This window comes from Rhinatrema bivittatum, chromosome 11 (assembly GCF_901001135.1).
Source record: "Rhinatrema bivittatum chromosome 11, aRhiBiv1.1, whole genome shotgun sequence".
NCBI classification, from domain to species: Eukaryota; Metazoa; Chordata; class Amphibia; order Gymnophiona; family Rhinatrematidae; genus Rhinatrema; species Rhinatrema bivittatum.
Window position 1 is genome coordinate 90,793,248 of NC_042625.1, and position 17,037 is coordinate 90,810,284.

At 41.3% G+C, this 17,037-nt stretch overlaps 1 protein-coding gene across 5 annotated transcripts in view; it reads right to left on the reverse strand.

Annotated features, from left to right (window-relative positions):
* Positions 1-443: 443 nt before the first annotated feature.
* The window catches only part of SRRM1 (serine and arginine repetitive matrix 1), a 118,657-nt gene continuing 102,063 nt past the window's right edge, over positions 444-17,037 (reverse strand). For all 5 annotated transcript variants that reach the window (XR_003859197.1, XR_003859196.1, XM_029619832.1 and 2 more), the window contains one exon: positions 444-1,713. Coding sequence is in view for 1 of the 5 variants with exons in the window: in XM_029619832.1 (XP_029475692.1) it covers positions 1,675-1,713 (39 nt within the window). In the remaining 4 variants the exon portion in view is untranslated. The remainder of the gene's footprint in view (positions 1,714-17,037) is intronic.

Here is a 17,037-nt window from a genome sequence, read left to right on the forward strand (position 1 = left end):
GTTCAGGAATTTTGAAGCACACAGGCCTTGTGTTTTATTTTTTATTCATATTTAGACATATTTACAAGAAAATATTACACTAGTAAACAAAAAACATTCAGCAAAATAAAAAAAAAAGAGAAAAAAGTCTATGTATCTTGTCAGAACCAAATAAGCAATATAAAGAAAAAAACCCCAAGCATCGAGTATTACAAGAAATCAAGAAAGAAAAGTGAGAATGAGGGACAAGTATCAAATTGTATACATAGACTAAACACTTCAACACCATCGCAACCCCTAAACTCAAGACACATCCAACTTTTCAGAATCCAAGAAAAATCTAAGCTATGATAGCTCTAAAACCCTCCCCATATTTAACATTTTGCATTAGCATACTACATTTACAAGGAAAAACCACCACAAATGTTGCTCCAAGAACAAGTCCTTCTTAGTGCATTTTAAGACTTTTTTCCTACCCTCCTGCATGGATCTAGAAATATCAGAAAAATAAAGCTCTTGGCCATAAAATAAAGCTCGCCTATTGTGGGAGAAGAAACAAGGTCACAATCCTTCAAGAATACAAAGGTAACAAGGAGCATCCTCCTAACTAATTCTTCCTCTTAACCCGACTTTTCCAAATGACCCGTAGGGACTCCCTGTGGCCCACCACTTTTCCCAGATGATAAAAAAACCAAGGCTTATGAGCAGTAAGCCCTCAGATGGTACACTTAGGACCTCTAAAAGATATTTCCTAAACAGATCCAGGGGCAAACTGGGGTGGATCTTAAAGTTCAAGACACATGTCCGTGTCGAGCACAGCTCTCCAGACTTTCCACTTTCTGTGCTAGCAGCCAACTGCTCTGATGCAGGTCCCTTTGAGATGGAGATATCTGGGTTACATGTTCTACAAGCCCCATCTTCTCCAGCTACGTGCTCCAGGAGACTTCATCCACAAATGAATGCCTGTGCATAAAGGAACTAATGAAGAAACGCCTGACGCTAAGAGTGTGGGAAAATGAATCTAGAGTTATACTGGGGGCTTTCTCCAAGGTGGGTACGGGGGACAGTCCTGCAAGCACTGGGGGTCCACAACTAGATCTCTCTCGAGCACTAACACTGGCTCCTGTTTGCTCCATCAGTTCTATCCATGGGGCCTTAAACACCAAACTCACGTGCTCATCTTGCTTCTAACCTTGCATTCCCTGAGAACTGGTAGGGGCGCTCCCCCAGGCATCACAGGCAGCCTCTGAAACTCTTACAGACATGCTCAAGGGGGATGGCATTTTAAAAAGGATTTACCAATTGTAGAATATTTAGGGCTCTACCTCTACACAATATCCTGTAGAAAAATATGCTTACAATAAGATGCTGAGTTCTGAACCCAACCCCTGCTGTGCTTTAATACAATTTAAGCATCATGGTTGATAAGGACTGTACCATATGCGAGAGACACCAGGGACCTTAATATGTATACCTTACTGGAAAGACAGAAATAATGCACACAAACATTTTGTCAGTGGAAATGAAGTTCTAGAACAAGGAGTCATTCCTGTATTTATACCCCTGGACCACAAGGAAAGATTTCTTCAGAGAAAGGGTGCTGGATGCATGAAACAGCTTCCCAGTGGAGGTAAAGGCAGTATCAAAATTCAAAAAGCTTGGGACAAGCACAGTGGATCCTTGGTGGATTGAAAATCAGTCTTGGCTTGCTTTGGATTCCCATTCCAATGCAATCTGCAGGATAGAGAGGACCAGAATGCAGTTAGATGAGATTTAGCAACTCAGGAGTGGAACAGGAATCTCAGGACACCATGGGCAAAGTCAACAATGCTGTTATAAGGCAAATGTTATGATCACTTTTTTTTTTTTTTTTTTAACCTGACCACTCTCTCTTCTACCTTTGTACTTTCAGCTCAGTTGAAAGCAGGGTGGGATTTGTCATCACGACACTTCATTCGCAACTACATGAGGGTTTTCTTTCCTCCTATTTTGTATTTTTCCCCTTCCTCAACATATCTAGTCTGGCCAATGAAGTAAGAGTCCTGGCACAGGGACCATGTAGCAGGGCTCCTTCCAGAACCATGGACCCACAAACCAAGCACTAGGTGTCAGCCTTACGCAATGACCATAACTCCCACTCCCCAAGGGTTGTGAACGCTATTTCTGCGATATTCCCAGTCCCAGCAGAACCATGGCACAGAAGACCCAACTCAGGGATCAGTTGGGGGACCTTCCACATGGCACTGTATAGCACTTAAGAAGGTCAGAGTGAACAGCACACACAGAAAGAACATGCAACGTGTTCGCTGCACTGTATAGCACTTGCCAGCTAAGGCACCGGGCCGACAACTGTCACTCTTTAGAGCCAATTTCAGAGAGCAATGTGCTTAGTAAAAATATTTTTAAAAATTTTGAACAGAAGCATCTGACATTTTAGTGCCTGTGTTATACCGTCCTTCCAAAATATCTAGAAGAGTTTCTGCTAGATTAAATTTAAACTTTGAAATACAGTGTTTCACACATGCAGGAGAAATTTAATACTCTCTGATAATTTCCTTTCCTTGAATCCTGCCATTCCAGTCTAGACAAATGAATTACACCTCACTGCCAGGATGTAGAGACAGAACTGGCCACCAGACAGTACATGAGTTGGTGCAGTAGTAAAACCTTGTCCATATATCTTTGGCAAAGCTATCAATTGAACAATCAGAACAGCCAACAAGTTACTTTTATAATTATCTTTTAAAAGATCTGAGTTCTCCTGGCCTTTTATCATCAGTCCCTTCCCTTTCCTCATGTATCCTTTTCCCCCTCCCCCTCCCTCTCTCTTTGTCTTGTGTACCTATATACCTCTCCTCCCCACCTATTTATCTTGTTTATTGCTATGTTACTGAGTTTATTGTTACAAACTGTTCTTTGTAAAGGCTTTGCCTATATATCCTTGTTTGTAAGTTATCTGTAAACCGGCACGATGTGCAAACGGTTGCCGGTATATAAAATAAAATAAATAAAATAAGCCTTTCAACAAATAAAGTGCTAAAATTTCTGTACTTTCACCAACCTGGAAAGGTTTTAGATTGTTTTTAATTTATTTAAAATTTCTTCTATTCCACTGCTTCCTGGTATCTGTTCAGCACGGGTTACAATGTAACAGTCATAGAAACATCACTAAACAAATTCCTTACATAAATAAAAGAAAAGTTAAAAGCACAATAGAAAACTGATTTAAGGAAAAGAAATCATAAGGTAAGAGATTGAGGGAGACTGTGACAGTTCTCTTGCACTCACTGCACACTAAAATGACATCTGCAATCAATAAATAAATAATGCAAGTCCCGTTCCCCCCCCCCCCAGTGCAGCTGGCTGAGCTCTGACTCCTACTCCCAGTGTAGGCTCTCCCTGTGCTTCCCCCATCTCCTGCAGATGCTGCACACTCCAAGCTCACGGAGGAATCCCTGTGGCAGGCTCCACCCATGCACCACTTACACCCTCCATGCATCCCCCAGAACAGCCACAACAGTCACCAGAAAAGCAAGTTTGCTTACTGTAAACGGTGTTTTCCGTAGATAGCAAGATGAATTAGCCATGCCGTCTGGGAGCGCCCCCTGGCGGCTTGAGGTGGGAACTTCTCCTAGCACTAGCAGAGCTTTGCTGCTGCACGCCTGCGCGGTGCCTTCCCGTGAAATTACTGGTCTCAAAGCACAGAAACGGAGTGCAGAATAGTAAGGTAGAGCAGGAAGGAGAGAGGGAACACATAGCTAATTCTTTTCCCCATCTTTTCTCTTAAATAAGGGAGGGAACAGAACCAGAGCCTGCAATATTAAGGGGGGGGGGGAGGGGAGGAGGATAAATCAAAAAGGCCCCATTCCTGAGAGGAAACTTTCAACCTCTAAGGAGCGATTGGAGTCCCTCACAGTTTCAGGAACCCTGAGGTTACTTGCTCAGCACATGTGCTCTACTGGGACCCCCCCCCCCCCCCAAGGACAGTCAATGGGAAGCCCACCAGTATGTCTGCATCTGCAGGAGAGAGGACTGACAAGGTTTACTACTGCACAATCTTGTGTACTGTGAGAAATGTAATGGAAAACTTGTAGTTCGCTCTTCACCTGTTGGCAGGAAGGCATAACCCACCTGTCTGGACTAGAATGGAAGGATAAGGGAGGGAATCGTTTCTGATAAAGTGAAGTTGGTTACCTGTAAAATGTGTTCTCCATGGCCAGCAAGACAAATCAGCCATTGTATGGTGTCAACACAAAACTCAGACATTTACTCAGTCACTTTATAGCTAAGCTTCAACTCCATAGGGAAGAGGATGGGATTGTGTGGCTCATTTGTCTTACTGTCGTGCTTGGAGAATACTTCTTACAAGTGAGCAACTTAGCTTTCTTTACAGATAAACAGGACAAATTCAGCCACACAGATGAGGATTCCCAAGCTCAGGGTTGCGTTGAGCAAAAGGAACCCAGATGAAGGGAGGACTGAAGCTTTTACTAAAATAGTTTAAGAACTGCTTGGCCAAAACTTATCATTGCAAAAAGTCTTCCTCAAGACGGCAATGCTTGGTAAAAGTGTGTACAGATGACCAAGTAGCCACTTTGCAGATATCTTGAATTGATGAGCTGCTGAAGTTCTAGTTCTTCTTACATGATGGATCATAACCTTATTAGGAATGGAATTCTAGGCTTAGCACAGCAATAGGAAATGCAGTCAGAATGCCATGGGAGAAAGGGTTTTCTTTTTAACTGGTGAACCTTGCTTAGCTGGATCATAAGAGAAATAGGTGAGGTGATTGTCTGAAAGGCTTGCATCTTTCCAGGTAAAAGAACAGAGCTCTTCTATAGCCCAAGATGTGAAGTTTGTTCAGCTTTACTGGAATGAGGTTTCAGAAAAAACACTGAAGTACAATGGTCTGATTTAAATGAAATTCAAATACAATCTTTGGTAAAAACATAAGTAGTGTTGAGAACCTGCCCTATTTTTACAAATTTGTGTGACGGGAGCATGGATTCTTAGAACTTATCACTCGCTCAGTCTAAATAAGAAGGTTACTACTACTAGAAATAACACTTTCCAAGATAGAAATTTGAGATCAATTGTTGCTAATGACTTAAATGGTGGACTCACCTATTTAGGAAGAACTAGTCCCATTAAGTAGACAGAAGTTTAGAGGATGAAGATGGTAGAGCCTTTGATGAATTTAGCTACTATGGGATGGCAAGAAACTGGATGATTTAATTGTTGGTGGTATGCAGCAATAGCACTTAAATGGACACTATTGACAGAATTAATCTTTCTAAATCAGGATGGAAGACTAAGATAGTAAAGTAGCATGGAAGTAGAGCAGATGAATGTATCTTCCTTCCTTGACCCATACCAAATGGAGAACCTTGTCTATTTAAAATTATGTGACTATCTGGTAGAAAGCATTCTCTCCACTATTTCTTTTGCCTCTGGGGATAAGGGTAGTTTGCGCTATTTCACTTTCAATACATGCTGTTAAGTAACTAGAGATTGAAGGCTGGAATGATGCAGCAATCCATATTACATCAATAGAATTGGAAACATTTGAAGACGTACTAGTAAGGCTACAGCTAGTCTTTGTAGCCCTGGAAACCAAATTTGATGAGGCCAAACAGTGCTATGGAGGATCATGTTCCCCTTATGCTAACTTTAAAATTGTTTTTGATATAAGATATGGTGGAAAAACATACATTAGGTCTTTGATCCATGGAATTGAAAAAGCAGTTGACACTAGTGAGTTGGGCACTGGTCTTTTTTGAGCAGTAAAGAGGAAGATTGTGGTTGCAAAGATAACTACTTATGGCTTTCCCTAGAGTCAGAAGATAAAGTGCATGATGTTGAGATGGACAGACTGTCCAGGAGGTTGAAGGTGACAACTTAAGGGAATCTGCCAAAGTATAATGCTTTCCTGGGAGATATAAAATTTAGATCAGTGGTTTGCAACCTGGGGTCCGCCAGACCATAACAGGGGGTCCACAAGCTCTGGAAGAAAGAAAAAGCCCTCCACAAAGAAGAGACCCAACAGGCTGCCGCTGGAACCCATCCCTTGGCAGCAAAAGAATAGGCCTGAGAGGCCGTCAACGCATCCCATCTCGCTGGCAGCTGAAGGTGGAAGAAGGCCGCAGGCTGCTGGCACACTTCATCTCACCAGTAGCTTAAGACTCAAGGAGGCCATGTACTGCTGGGTGCATCCCATCTTACCAGCGGCTGAAGAAAAGACTGAAGGAGGCCGTGGGCCTCTGGCGCACCCCATCTTGCTGGCGGCTGAAGAGAAGACTGAAGGAGGCTTTGGGCCATTGGCGCACTCCATCTTACTGGCAGCTGAAGAGTGAAGAAGGCTGCCAGGCCACCGGCAGCTTGAGTGAGGAGCAGGCCATAGGACCGTCTCTCCCCTGCAGACTCCAGGAAAAAGATGTAAATCCTTATTAGTTTTAATTATTGGCTTTTTGATGCGTCTGATGTTTTGAAATACTTTGGAAAATTTAAAAATAATTTATATTACTTTTATATTATTGGATATTCTATGCCAGTTTTGAAATATTTTTTGTATTGTTTTAGTATGATTTTACTGTTATTGATGTTTTACATTTCTTGATTGCATTTGATGCTATGAGGAACAGTGATCTTTCTGTTTTTTTTTTTTACAATGTATACAGTAAGGCTTCTTGCGGTTTCCAGCTCAGTTTGTTTGCACGATGGATTTATACTTTTGGTCTCTGTATTTGATGAGGGTCTGTGTTTTCTGTGTGACTTAGGTGAGATATTCTGCTAGCATGTAGTTTCTACATAGGGATCTATAGCAGTCTGACTTGTTCTGTTTTCCTAATAGGAAGTGTATTGGTGTTTTAAGGCCTGCTGTAATATTTGCAGTGTTGCCTTGTCATAGGAAAGGCAGTTACTGTTTGAATCTCATAGTTAGGGTATGGCAGATTTCCTCAAGATTGAATACATTTTTTTGTAGAATTTTGTATTATACAGTGTTAGAGGTAGTAGGAGTAGTTTATGAGGCGACAACAGAATTTGAATATTTTTTTGTAGTAAGGGGAAATATCCTTGTGTTGTTGTCACACGTGATTTTCTTTAAAAATAGTAATAATTTTCAAAAAAATACCATGTTGGGGGGTGGGGCTGGGAGAGAAATATTTGCACCAAATCTCTCTCCACATCTCCCTTTTAGTAATGTGGGTCTATCTCAAACATCCCTCACTCTATGATCCACAGTACATCCCAACCAGTCCTCCTCTTTCCCTCCACCAGGTTCATCCCAGTCTCTCCCTCTTCACCAATCCATCCCTGCCCCTTTCTCTCTCTCCTTCCACCAGTCCATCCCCACCTGTCTGTCTCTCGCTCCACCAGTCCATCTCCACTACTCTCTCCCTCTCTCCCAGTCACCCACCAGTCTCTCTCTCCCTCCATTAGTCTATCTCCACCTGTCTCTCTCTTCCCATCTTTCCAGTTACTCTCTCCCCCTATTCGCTTCCATCAATGCATTCCCCCAGTCGCTCTAGATCCAGTTCTGTGGGTACCTGTAGTTACAACGTTACAAAATAAGAGTACATTCTTCTATAATTACTGATGTGCTTTGCAGTTATATGTATTGTTTATATCAGTAAACATTTAATATGTTTTATATATTTTGAATCGTTGGTTCAGTGTGCTGCAGCAGTCAAAAAAGCAAACAATGTTGGGAATTATTAGAAAGGGAATGGTGAATAAAACAGAAAATGTCATAATGCCTCTATCGCTCCATGGTGAGACCGCACCTTGAATACTGTGTACAATTCTGGTCGCTGCATCTCCAAAAAGATATAGTTGTGATGGAGAAGGTACAGAGAAGGGCTACCAAAATGATAAGGGGAATGGAACAGCTCCCCTATGAGGAAAGCCTAAAGAGGTTAGGACTTTTCAGCTTGGAGAAGAGACGGCTGAGGGGGGATATGATAGAGGTGTTTAAAATCATGAGAGGTCTAGAACGGGTAGATGTGAATCGGTTATTTACTCTTTCAGATAATAGAAAGACTAGGGGGCACTCCATGAAGTTAGCATGGGGCACATTTAAAACTAATCGGAGAAAGTTCTTTTTCACTCAATGCACAATTAAACTCTGGAATTTGTTGCCAGAGGATGTGGCTAGTGCAGTTAGTGTAGCTGGGTTTAAAAAAGGATTGGATAAGTTCTTGGAGGAGAAGTCCATTACACCTCCTACTAAGTTGACTTAGAAAATAGCAACTGTTATTACTAGCAACAGTAACATGGAATAGACTTAATTTTTGGATACTTGCCAGGTTCTTATGACCTGGATTGACCACTGTTGGAAACAGGATCCTGGGCTTGATGGACCCTTGGTCTGACCCAGTATGGCATGTTCTTATGTTATGAATGAGCCTGGTGTGTATATAATATCTTTGTTCGATATGGCACATAACTGCAGGTCAAAATGAAAGAGAAGCATGAGGGGGGTTCACCAAAATTTTGGAACTTGAAAAGGAATCCATGCTCCGAAAAAGGTTGATAACCCCTACCTTAGATATATTCTTATGACTACCCAATTACATATTTTGATTGCCTCTTTGAAAAGCTGTGAAGATCCTGTACCTCCTTGTTTATTTCAGCAATACATCAATACTTGATTGTCCTTCTGTATGTGAACTACTGTTCCTTTTAACTACAACTCAAAGACAGCTTTGAATATGGCTCTCAATTCACGAAGGCTGATGTGAAGACATTTCTTTTGAACAATCCAAATTCCTTGGGAACACACTGTGTTAAGATGGGCTCCCTCATCAATATCTGCCAATATCTATGAAGTATGAAAAGTCTGATCACAAAGAAGATTTGAAGACTGAGTCCACCTTTATAAGGAACAGATGATGCTTATTTTGTGAGATATTGACTGTTCATGCTGGATCCAAAGAAGCCTCAAATGCCACTGAGCTTCCTTTATATGTTACCACTATGTCACCTGGGGACATAGTAGTAACATATGAGTGACATGTTACCACTATGTCACTGGGGATTAGTCATTATCTTTATGCGGACGATAGTCAATTGATTTTACAAGTAATGGATAACCTAGACAAAATGTTGAAATTGGCAGCTATGTATCTAAACATAATTAAACAGCTTTTTAACACAGAGGAAACTCACAATAAACATCGAGAAAACTGAATTTATACATTTAGAAAGAAAAGCTTCAAAAATTATTCAAACACCAATAACCATTAATGACAATCTAACAACCCAATTGGCTGAAAAGGTACGGGATCTGGGGGTAATTGATAATGAACTGTGCTTAAAACAACATAACACAAAAGGTCAAAGAAAGTTACGGAAAATTAATGATTTTAAAACGATTAAAACCGTTAAGCCATCAGGAGTTTAGAACCATCCTGCAGGCACTTATATTTGCAAGTATTCACTACTGTAACACACTTTTATTGGGCTTACTGGATTGCACTACTAGACCTTTACAAATATTACAAAATACGGCGGCAAGAATATTAACAGGAAGCAGAAATAAAGACCACATTACCCCTATACTAGCGGAGCTACACTGGCTCCCTGTAGAATACCATGTACAATACAAAGTGCCAAGTATACTACATAAATTGATATATGACTAAAATGCTAGCTGGCTTAATACCACAATACGATCACATACTCCACAGAAGGCCCTACGATCGGCAAACAAAGGCTTACTACCAATCCCGTCAATAAAAACAGCCTGTCTTACTCAGGTCAGGGAAAGGGCTATTTCACTAGCCGGACCAAAAGTCTAATGTAATGCCAACTAATCCGAGGCTGCAGCAGGATCATGAGCAATTTAAAAAGAAGCTGAAAACATGGTTATATACACAGGCATTTAAACAAATGGAAGGAGAATTAAAAAGCAAATAAATGGCAATTTACCAGGTTTTTTTTTAGGATTTACAATGTCATTTTATTAGGATTACTTTCTTTTATATTTTTTAGAGATTTTATTTTATTATGAATTAAGTTTTATTTGGATATTAGTATTTAAATGGCTATTTTTACTATTTTAGTGTTATTTTACAATTATTTGATTGATAAGATTGATATTTATATTTTTATTAAGTGAACTGTAAACCGTTGTGATGGCATCCCATACAACGGTATACAAAAATTGTCAAATAAATAAATAAATATGCAGATGTGCCAAGAGTATAAACATGGACAGTGGATGGTATATGGCCTAACATTTCCATAAAGGTCCTGGCTGCCACTGATGGTCAGTTGGACAAAGATTTAACTATGTGAATTAAAGTAGTCATCCTTTGACAGGGAAGAAAAGCTTTTTAGGGTGCATCCAGCTATGCTCCAATGAACTCCCATAGACATGCTAGAGTCAGGTGGGACTTCTGAAACCCAACAAGAGTAGGATGTCCCATATAAAAAGATGTGGTTTGCTTTGCCACTGGAGCAATGGAGAGAGGTGCTTGCCAAGTCTGATGGAAGATCTTGAACTGCTTTGTGTATTAGGTCAGCCAGAGCTTTGCTTAGGCACTTATCTATTAGGAAACTCTTCTTTAGGTTGTATTTCTTCCTCTAACTTACAAATGGTAGTTAATGAAGATAGGGTAGGACATGCCCTCCAGTGCAATACTACTCCACGCTGGCTCTGGTGAAGGGTCAGATGGCAATCAGATGAGCTCTACAAAAGACTTAAAGGAAGACCCAAAAGAGGAAACAATCAGAAATTAACATTGAAGCCTCTTTTAATGATGGTCTGTCTTTGGAGAAACAGTTAAGTGATTACTTGAAACTTTTTCTAAGATCGGTTCTTGAGTAAAGGAGTAGTAGATGTTATTTTCTTCACATAATTATTAAGTAGGCAATTAGTAGCAAGACCAGTGCAGAATGCTTTCTAATAGTAGGATTAAAAACAGATTTTCCATGCTGAGTAGTAATATTGATGTCAAAAACAGTTGATGCTGTAAATCTGACATCAAGGTAGCTGCGGTGGATGACAGTTGTGAAGTCTGCAGTGCCACAACGTCAGCATAGGAAGCAGATGGCACCATCTTGCTCTGCGCTAATGGAGATTTGCCACAGTATGTTTTGATGGCTGATATCACCGAAGGGGATCTTGTCTCCCTTTTAACATGGGAGCTAACATGCTCAGGAGACACTGACCTCTTCTTTTTAGGTACTGGTCTGTCGGAACCTTTCCTGTTTTCTGACAGGGGGGACAATACATACTTCAATGTACACTTCCTATATTAAGGTGTCTGGGGTGGACATTCTTACACATGCTATGCAGTTAATTATGTCATGAACTGGGCCCAAAACAGGGAAGATAGCCTTCCTAAAGATCAAGACTGGACTTCTTGTGCCAACATTTTGAACAAGTTTTAAAAAGTGTTTACTGACATAGAACTTTGCTCTGACATGGTAAATGGAAGATGACTAAGATTTCAATTTTTTTAGGAGACTCAAAATCAGATAAAGAGAACACTAAGGAAAAGAAATAAAATATTGAAAAAAATCCAGCAAACAACCAACTAGAAATAGCAAAAAGATCTTTTTGCTTTAATGGAAGTAAAAATGAAAGTCTTGCACAGCATTGGCTGTGTGAGAACAGCCATGCATGTTCAAAAGACTTCTAGGTCTCTCTGAACTGAGAGCGAGCATGCTGCGTCAGCACCGTATGATTACATCACCCAGTTCTATGGCTGAATTCATTCTGCTAGGCCATGGAGAAAAGTTGTTACTGAATACAAATGCCAGCAATCCCTTTTAGAAGTCACTACATGTTCAAGAAAGGTTATAAGGAGCAGAAATTAGCTCTTACCTGATAATTTTCTTTCCTTGAATCCAGTCAGACCAATCCAGATGAATGGGTTATGCATCCCAACCAGTAGACGGAGACAGAAATTAACAGGCTTATTGACGTCACCCTTTCATGCGCCTGCGTGCTGACCTCAACTTGCCAGTATTACCTGTAACAAGCTAACGGGAAAAACTAATTCCCTTAATTCATAACAAAATGCTTTCCCCCCCTTATTAACTAGAAGGCTTCCAAGTCTAAGAAAGCCCTACCAAAACAAAACTTACAGCTGTATCATAACATGCTTGCTTGTACATCAAGTACACAGTCTCTTCTTGTACTGTGACTATAAAAAGAACATACGTTTGGCAGTATGAGGAGGATTCAAGGAAAGGAAATTATCAGGTAAGAACCTTTCCTTCCTCTTCAACCAATCAGATCACTCCAGATAAATGGGACATACCCAAGTTACTCATGAACAGGGCAGGTCACTGCCAAACCCGCTCTCAAAACCTTCGCAGTGAAGGAAGCCTCCTGCCTGGCCCCTATGTCCAAATGATATTTAGAAAGAATGTAGTGTGGACCAAGTTGCAGCTTTGCAGATATCCTGCAGAGAAATGAATTGTAGCTCTGCCTAGGAAGCTACCTGAGCCCTAGTGGAATGTGCCCGAACTTGCTTAGGTAAGAGCCCACCACTAGCCACATATGCTGCTGTGATGGTCTCCTTAATACAATGTGCTATTGAAGCCTTAGTTGCAGCCCCACCTTTCCAAAGATGATCTGACTTTCTGAAAGCATTCATGACCTTGAGATACAACAAAAGTACTCCTTGCATGTCTAAACAGCACAGTAACCTGTAATCTGCTTCTTTTGTATGTTTATTAAACAAAAAGCAAACAATCTGTTTCAAATGAAAGGCAGAAATCACTTTTGGAAGAAAGGAAGGGACTATATGAAGTTTGACCATATCCTATGTGAACTCCAAACAATGCTCTCTGCAAGACAATGCCTGCAGCTGCAAGATTGTTTTGGCTAAACAAATAGCCACCAGCCTTCAAAGTAAGGAACTTTAGCAAAATATCCCTAATAGGCTCAAATCTTGGACCTAACACAAAGGACAATACTAAATTAAGAATACAAGATGGACGACATCCTTACCGGAGGCCTAATATGCTTTACTCCCTCCAGGAAGTGTAAATCTGGATGAGATAACAAGGGTTTACCCAATACCTTGCCCCTGTAACATGCAATTGTTGCAACCTGCACCTTCAAAGAATTAAGTGCCAATACCTTAAAAGTCCCTCCTGCAATGATGTTTTCATAGGATATAATTGCTTACTGGTGCAGTACTGTTCAAATACTCCCCATATCTGCACATACACCAAAGAACTGGAAGGCTTCCTAGCATTTAAGAGAGTATTTGGTACCTTCTGGGAATAACCTTGCTTAACTAGATAAGCCAAAACCAAGCTAGATCCTTGTGAAGAGCCAGATCCGGAGATTGCGATTCTCTCAGCACAGAGAATTTCTATGGTTTGTTGTGCAACAAACGCATTAAATCCGCATACCATGGATACCTCAGCTAATCCGGAGCCACCAGAATTATGAGACCCACATGCCCTGATATATTTTTTTAATTGCTTACCCTATCAATGGTCATGGAGGAAACATACAAAACTGTCAGCCAACTCTACACACTCCCCTTTGGCTATAAAATCTGCTTCCCTTTCATATTTGTGAAAGTCGCCATCAAATCCATCAGCAGAATTTACCATCTAGGTACTACCTGATCAAATGCAGTCTGAGCAAGCCCCACGCCTCTGGAATCACTGCATGTTGACTGAGGAAGTCCAATTGAACATTCTCCACTCCTGCTATATGAGCTGCCAATATTACCATCAGATTCCTTTCTGTCTAACAAAGCAACACTTCTACCTCAACTGCTACATGGTTCACATATATTGTCAAACATGACCCCAACTGCCTGAGCCTTTAAGAGTGGGCCAAAATGCAGCAGAACCAGCCAAATAGCCCTGGTCTCCAATCGACTGATAGATTACTTTGATTCCTCCTCCAACTACTGACCCTGAGCAATTTGTTCCAGACAATGAAGGCCACACACCCCCATCCTGCTAGCGGGCATTCGTCACCCACTCTGGGGGCTTGAGGTCCACAACTAACACTAAATCCTTGGAATGTAATCACCACTATAAGCTTAAGAACATAAGACTTGCCATACTGGGTCAGACGAAGGCCCATCAAGCTTTGCACATAAGCAAATTAAAACCGGCAGAAGACCTCTACCAGAACCAGATACTCCTCAGTGCAAGTGCCTCTCTGCACCTCCACAGGACGGGGAACCGCCGGTGATAGTAGAGGAGGAGGTTCCCGATTCTCCCACCAATGCTGCTAGAGAATAAAAAATGGCTGCTGTTTCCGCACTGAAGGGACCCCTGAACGCCATGCTGCTTTTGCTGCATGCATATGCTGTTCCTCTCCGCACCCACAGCACCACAGGCACCTTAACGACAAGGGAATAGTCCTTCAGCACCATGGAGCCATCATCCGGTCTTCTCCGCTGGCAGAGAAGCTGCTGAAAAACCCCATCGCTGAGCTCCCCGAGCTAATGTTTTTTTTTTTACTCTGAGAACAAATAAAGATACATAGAAGTCAATACTTTCCAGTTCCGCATGGCAGATCAGAAGAGAGCCAGACCACTGGCTATATCTGTCTCCTTTCCCAAACTTTAGCAACCCACCCAGGGCAAGCCATATAAAAGGGATATTTCCTTCCTCCACTGGGCTTGCTGCTGTCTCGTGGGGAATGAGAGATATGAACCACCAGATGTCCACTCCATGGACCTCTGGACCGAGCTATCAGAAGGGTCACCAACCCCCTGCTCATCTGCCTCAAACCAGGAGGGGATGGCTCCACCAGGACCTCAAAACCTCCCGGGAGGATCCAGAAATTAGTTCCTCTTTCTCCGGACTGCAGGTTTTATACCATCTACCATCTGCTGGAGACTGAGAAATACTGAGGGACTGCACAGTGTCAGTGAAACTTTCTCTGGCTCCATCTGCTGGCAGGGAGGCAAAACCCACGATCTGGGTACGTACAGGGAATCAAATTTGCTTTTCCATGGTCATTTATTCCATCACTATTTAAAAATGGGAGCCAGCTTCACATTGTGCTTTAAAATGTATCGTGTTGTGGTTAGTTTCAAGCATAGGAATTATCAGGCAATGTATTTACACCAGGTAATTTAGAAGAGAAAGAAATCATCAATTTAAGGATTATTGCTAGAATGATCAGGTCATATTAAAAAAAAAATTATATATATATATATATAATTTTTTTTTTTTTTTTTTACAAAGCAGCTAATCATTAACTGGTGATAGCTTCACACCAATGTGCAACAGCAGCTTAAGGCAACTTGTCAGGAAGTATACTGTACTCAAGAGCTCTCAAACCTCATGGAGATAAGTTATGAAATATGCATTATTTCACAAGACCAAGTCTATTAATATGAGATGAAAATACCACTAATTCAGGCTTGGCATGGACGTCAGTAGGGGAAGGAATTCTATTATTTAGGTTCCTCTGCCCATAAAAAAAAGGTTACACTGTTGTGTGATCCTACTGACATCTACTGTCATTCAGCCTGCATGAAACAAAAAGCTATTCCATTTCATAAATGTAGAGACAGACAAAACCCAGACATTCAGTTTTGTCACACAGGAAGTGTTCAGCATGAATTCTGCCTGTCTTTAGTGAGGCATGTACATAAAACCCTGGAAAACCATGCTGGTGTCTGTTGGAAATAGGCAACAGTTGATGCAAGATAGCGATGATTCTTTAAGCTTGTTACAGCTTGTGCATAATCCTGGCCTCTACCAGCATTTAGGAGCAACTTTCAACCAAGATGGCATCAGAAAAAGCTTGAGCTCTGTATTCCATTTACAACCAATAAGCATTTTAAGGCAGGGAGGGAAATCCAATTTAGGTAAAAACCCCATGACTTAGCCCAACCTGCTTTGTAATTTGTTTTAATATGTAAGCTCCATGTTCCCAGCAATCATTTAAGAGAGGATTGCTGCCATTTTGTGCCTTGAGTAAAACCTTCAACAACTACTCTGAACCGCACAGGAAAGTCAGTAGCGGCCTATTGCTCTGGATTTAGTTCTGTGCCTTTCCATATCTATGCTCAAACTAAATTATAATTCAGGTACACTAGGTATGTCCCTGCCCAGAGAAGGCTTACAATCTAAGTTGACTTGTCCCAAGGTCACAAAATGTCAGTGGGAGTAGCAGAATTTGATCCCTGGCTTCTGTAGTTGTCAGCCTGCTGCTCTAACCACTAAGCCACTTCTCTTCCTGAAACTTGACATACAAACTGGAGTGGGGAAGGCAGAGGAAAGGTACTTGGCTGTTCAGAGTAATAAGCATGTGCAGTCCTAGCACAGAAACCACAGACACAGTCCAACATTACATTTTACTGTAAAAGGAATCTATTAAAATTAACTAGAACATACCAAATTTAAACAGCAAACATGTCATACTCCCATTCCTCTTCCCTGTGATAGCCATAAGAATCTCAAAAGTGCTCTACTCTTGAGCATGACAATGGCCAGGGTGGACTGGGTATTGTCAATCTGTCGGGGTTTGGCACCTTCTCATGGTACTGTGACTTTAAATGTGCTTTTAAGGTAGGAATGCCTCCTATTTTTGTTCCTCAGATATTGTGGTTGCCATCCTCCCGGATGTCATCTTGTCTAGTAATTCCTTCCACTTCTTGGTTTGCTATTGATAAAAAGGATAGGGATGTGCATTCGCTTCATCTGTATCCCCTGCTCGTCCTATACCTTCAACCAGGGAGAATGGTCCCACCAGGACCTACCAACTCCCTAGGAGGCTAATATCTTTAAAAAAAAACCAAAAAAAACCCAACCCACATTATTATTTCTTCAACTTGGGTTCAGAACTGTAGGTTTTGCACACCTCCATCTGCTGGAGACAGAGAAATACTGGAAAGTAGCAGGTGGCACACCGGGTTGAGGCAGTACCTGTGAAATTCTCTCTGTCTCCATCTGCTGGAAGGGAGGCAAAATCCAGGAGTCTGGACTGATCTGGGTACATACAGGGAAACATGCATACTATCCATTTTTACCCATGTACCATAAAAGTCGGCAAGATCATGGGTACCACTGAAACGGATATAACGAATGCACATCCCTAAAAAAAGATGGCCA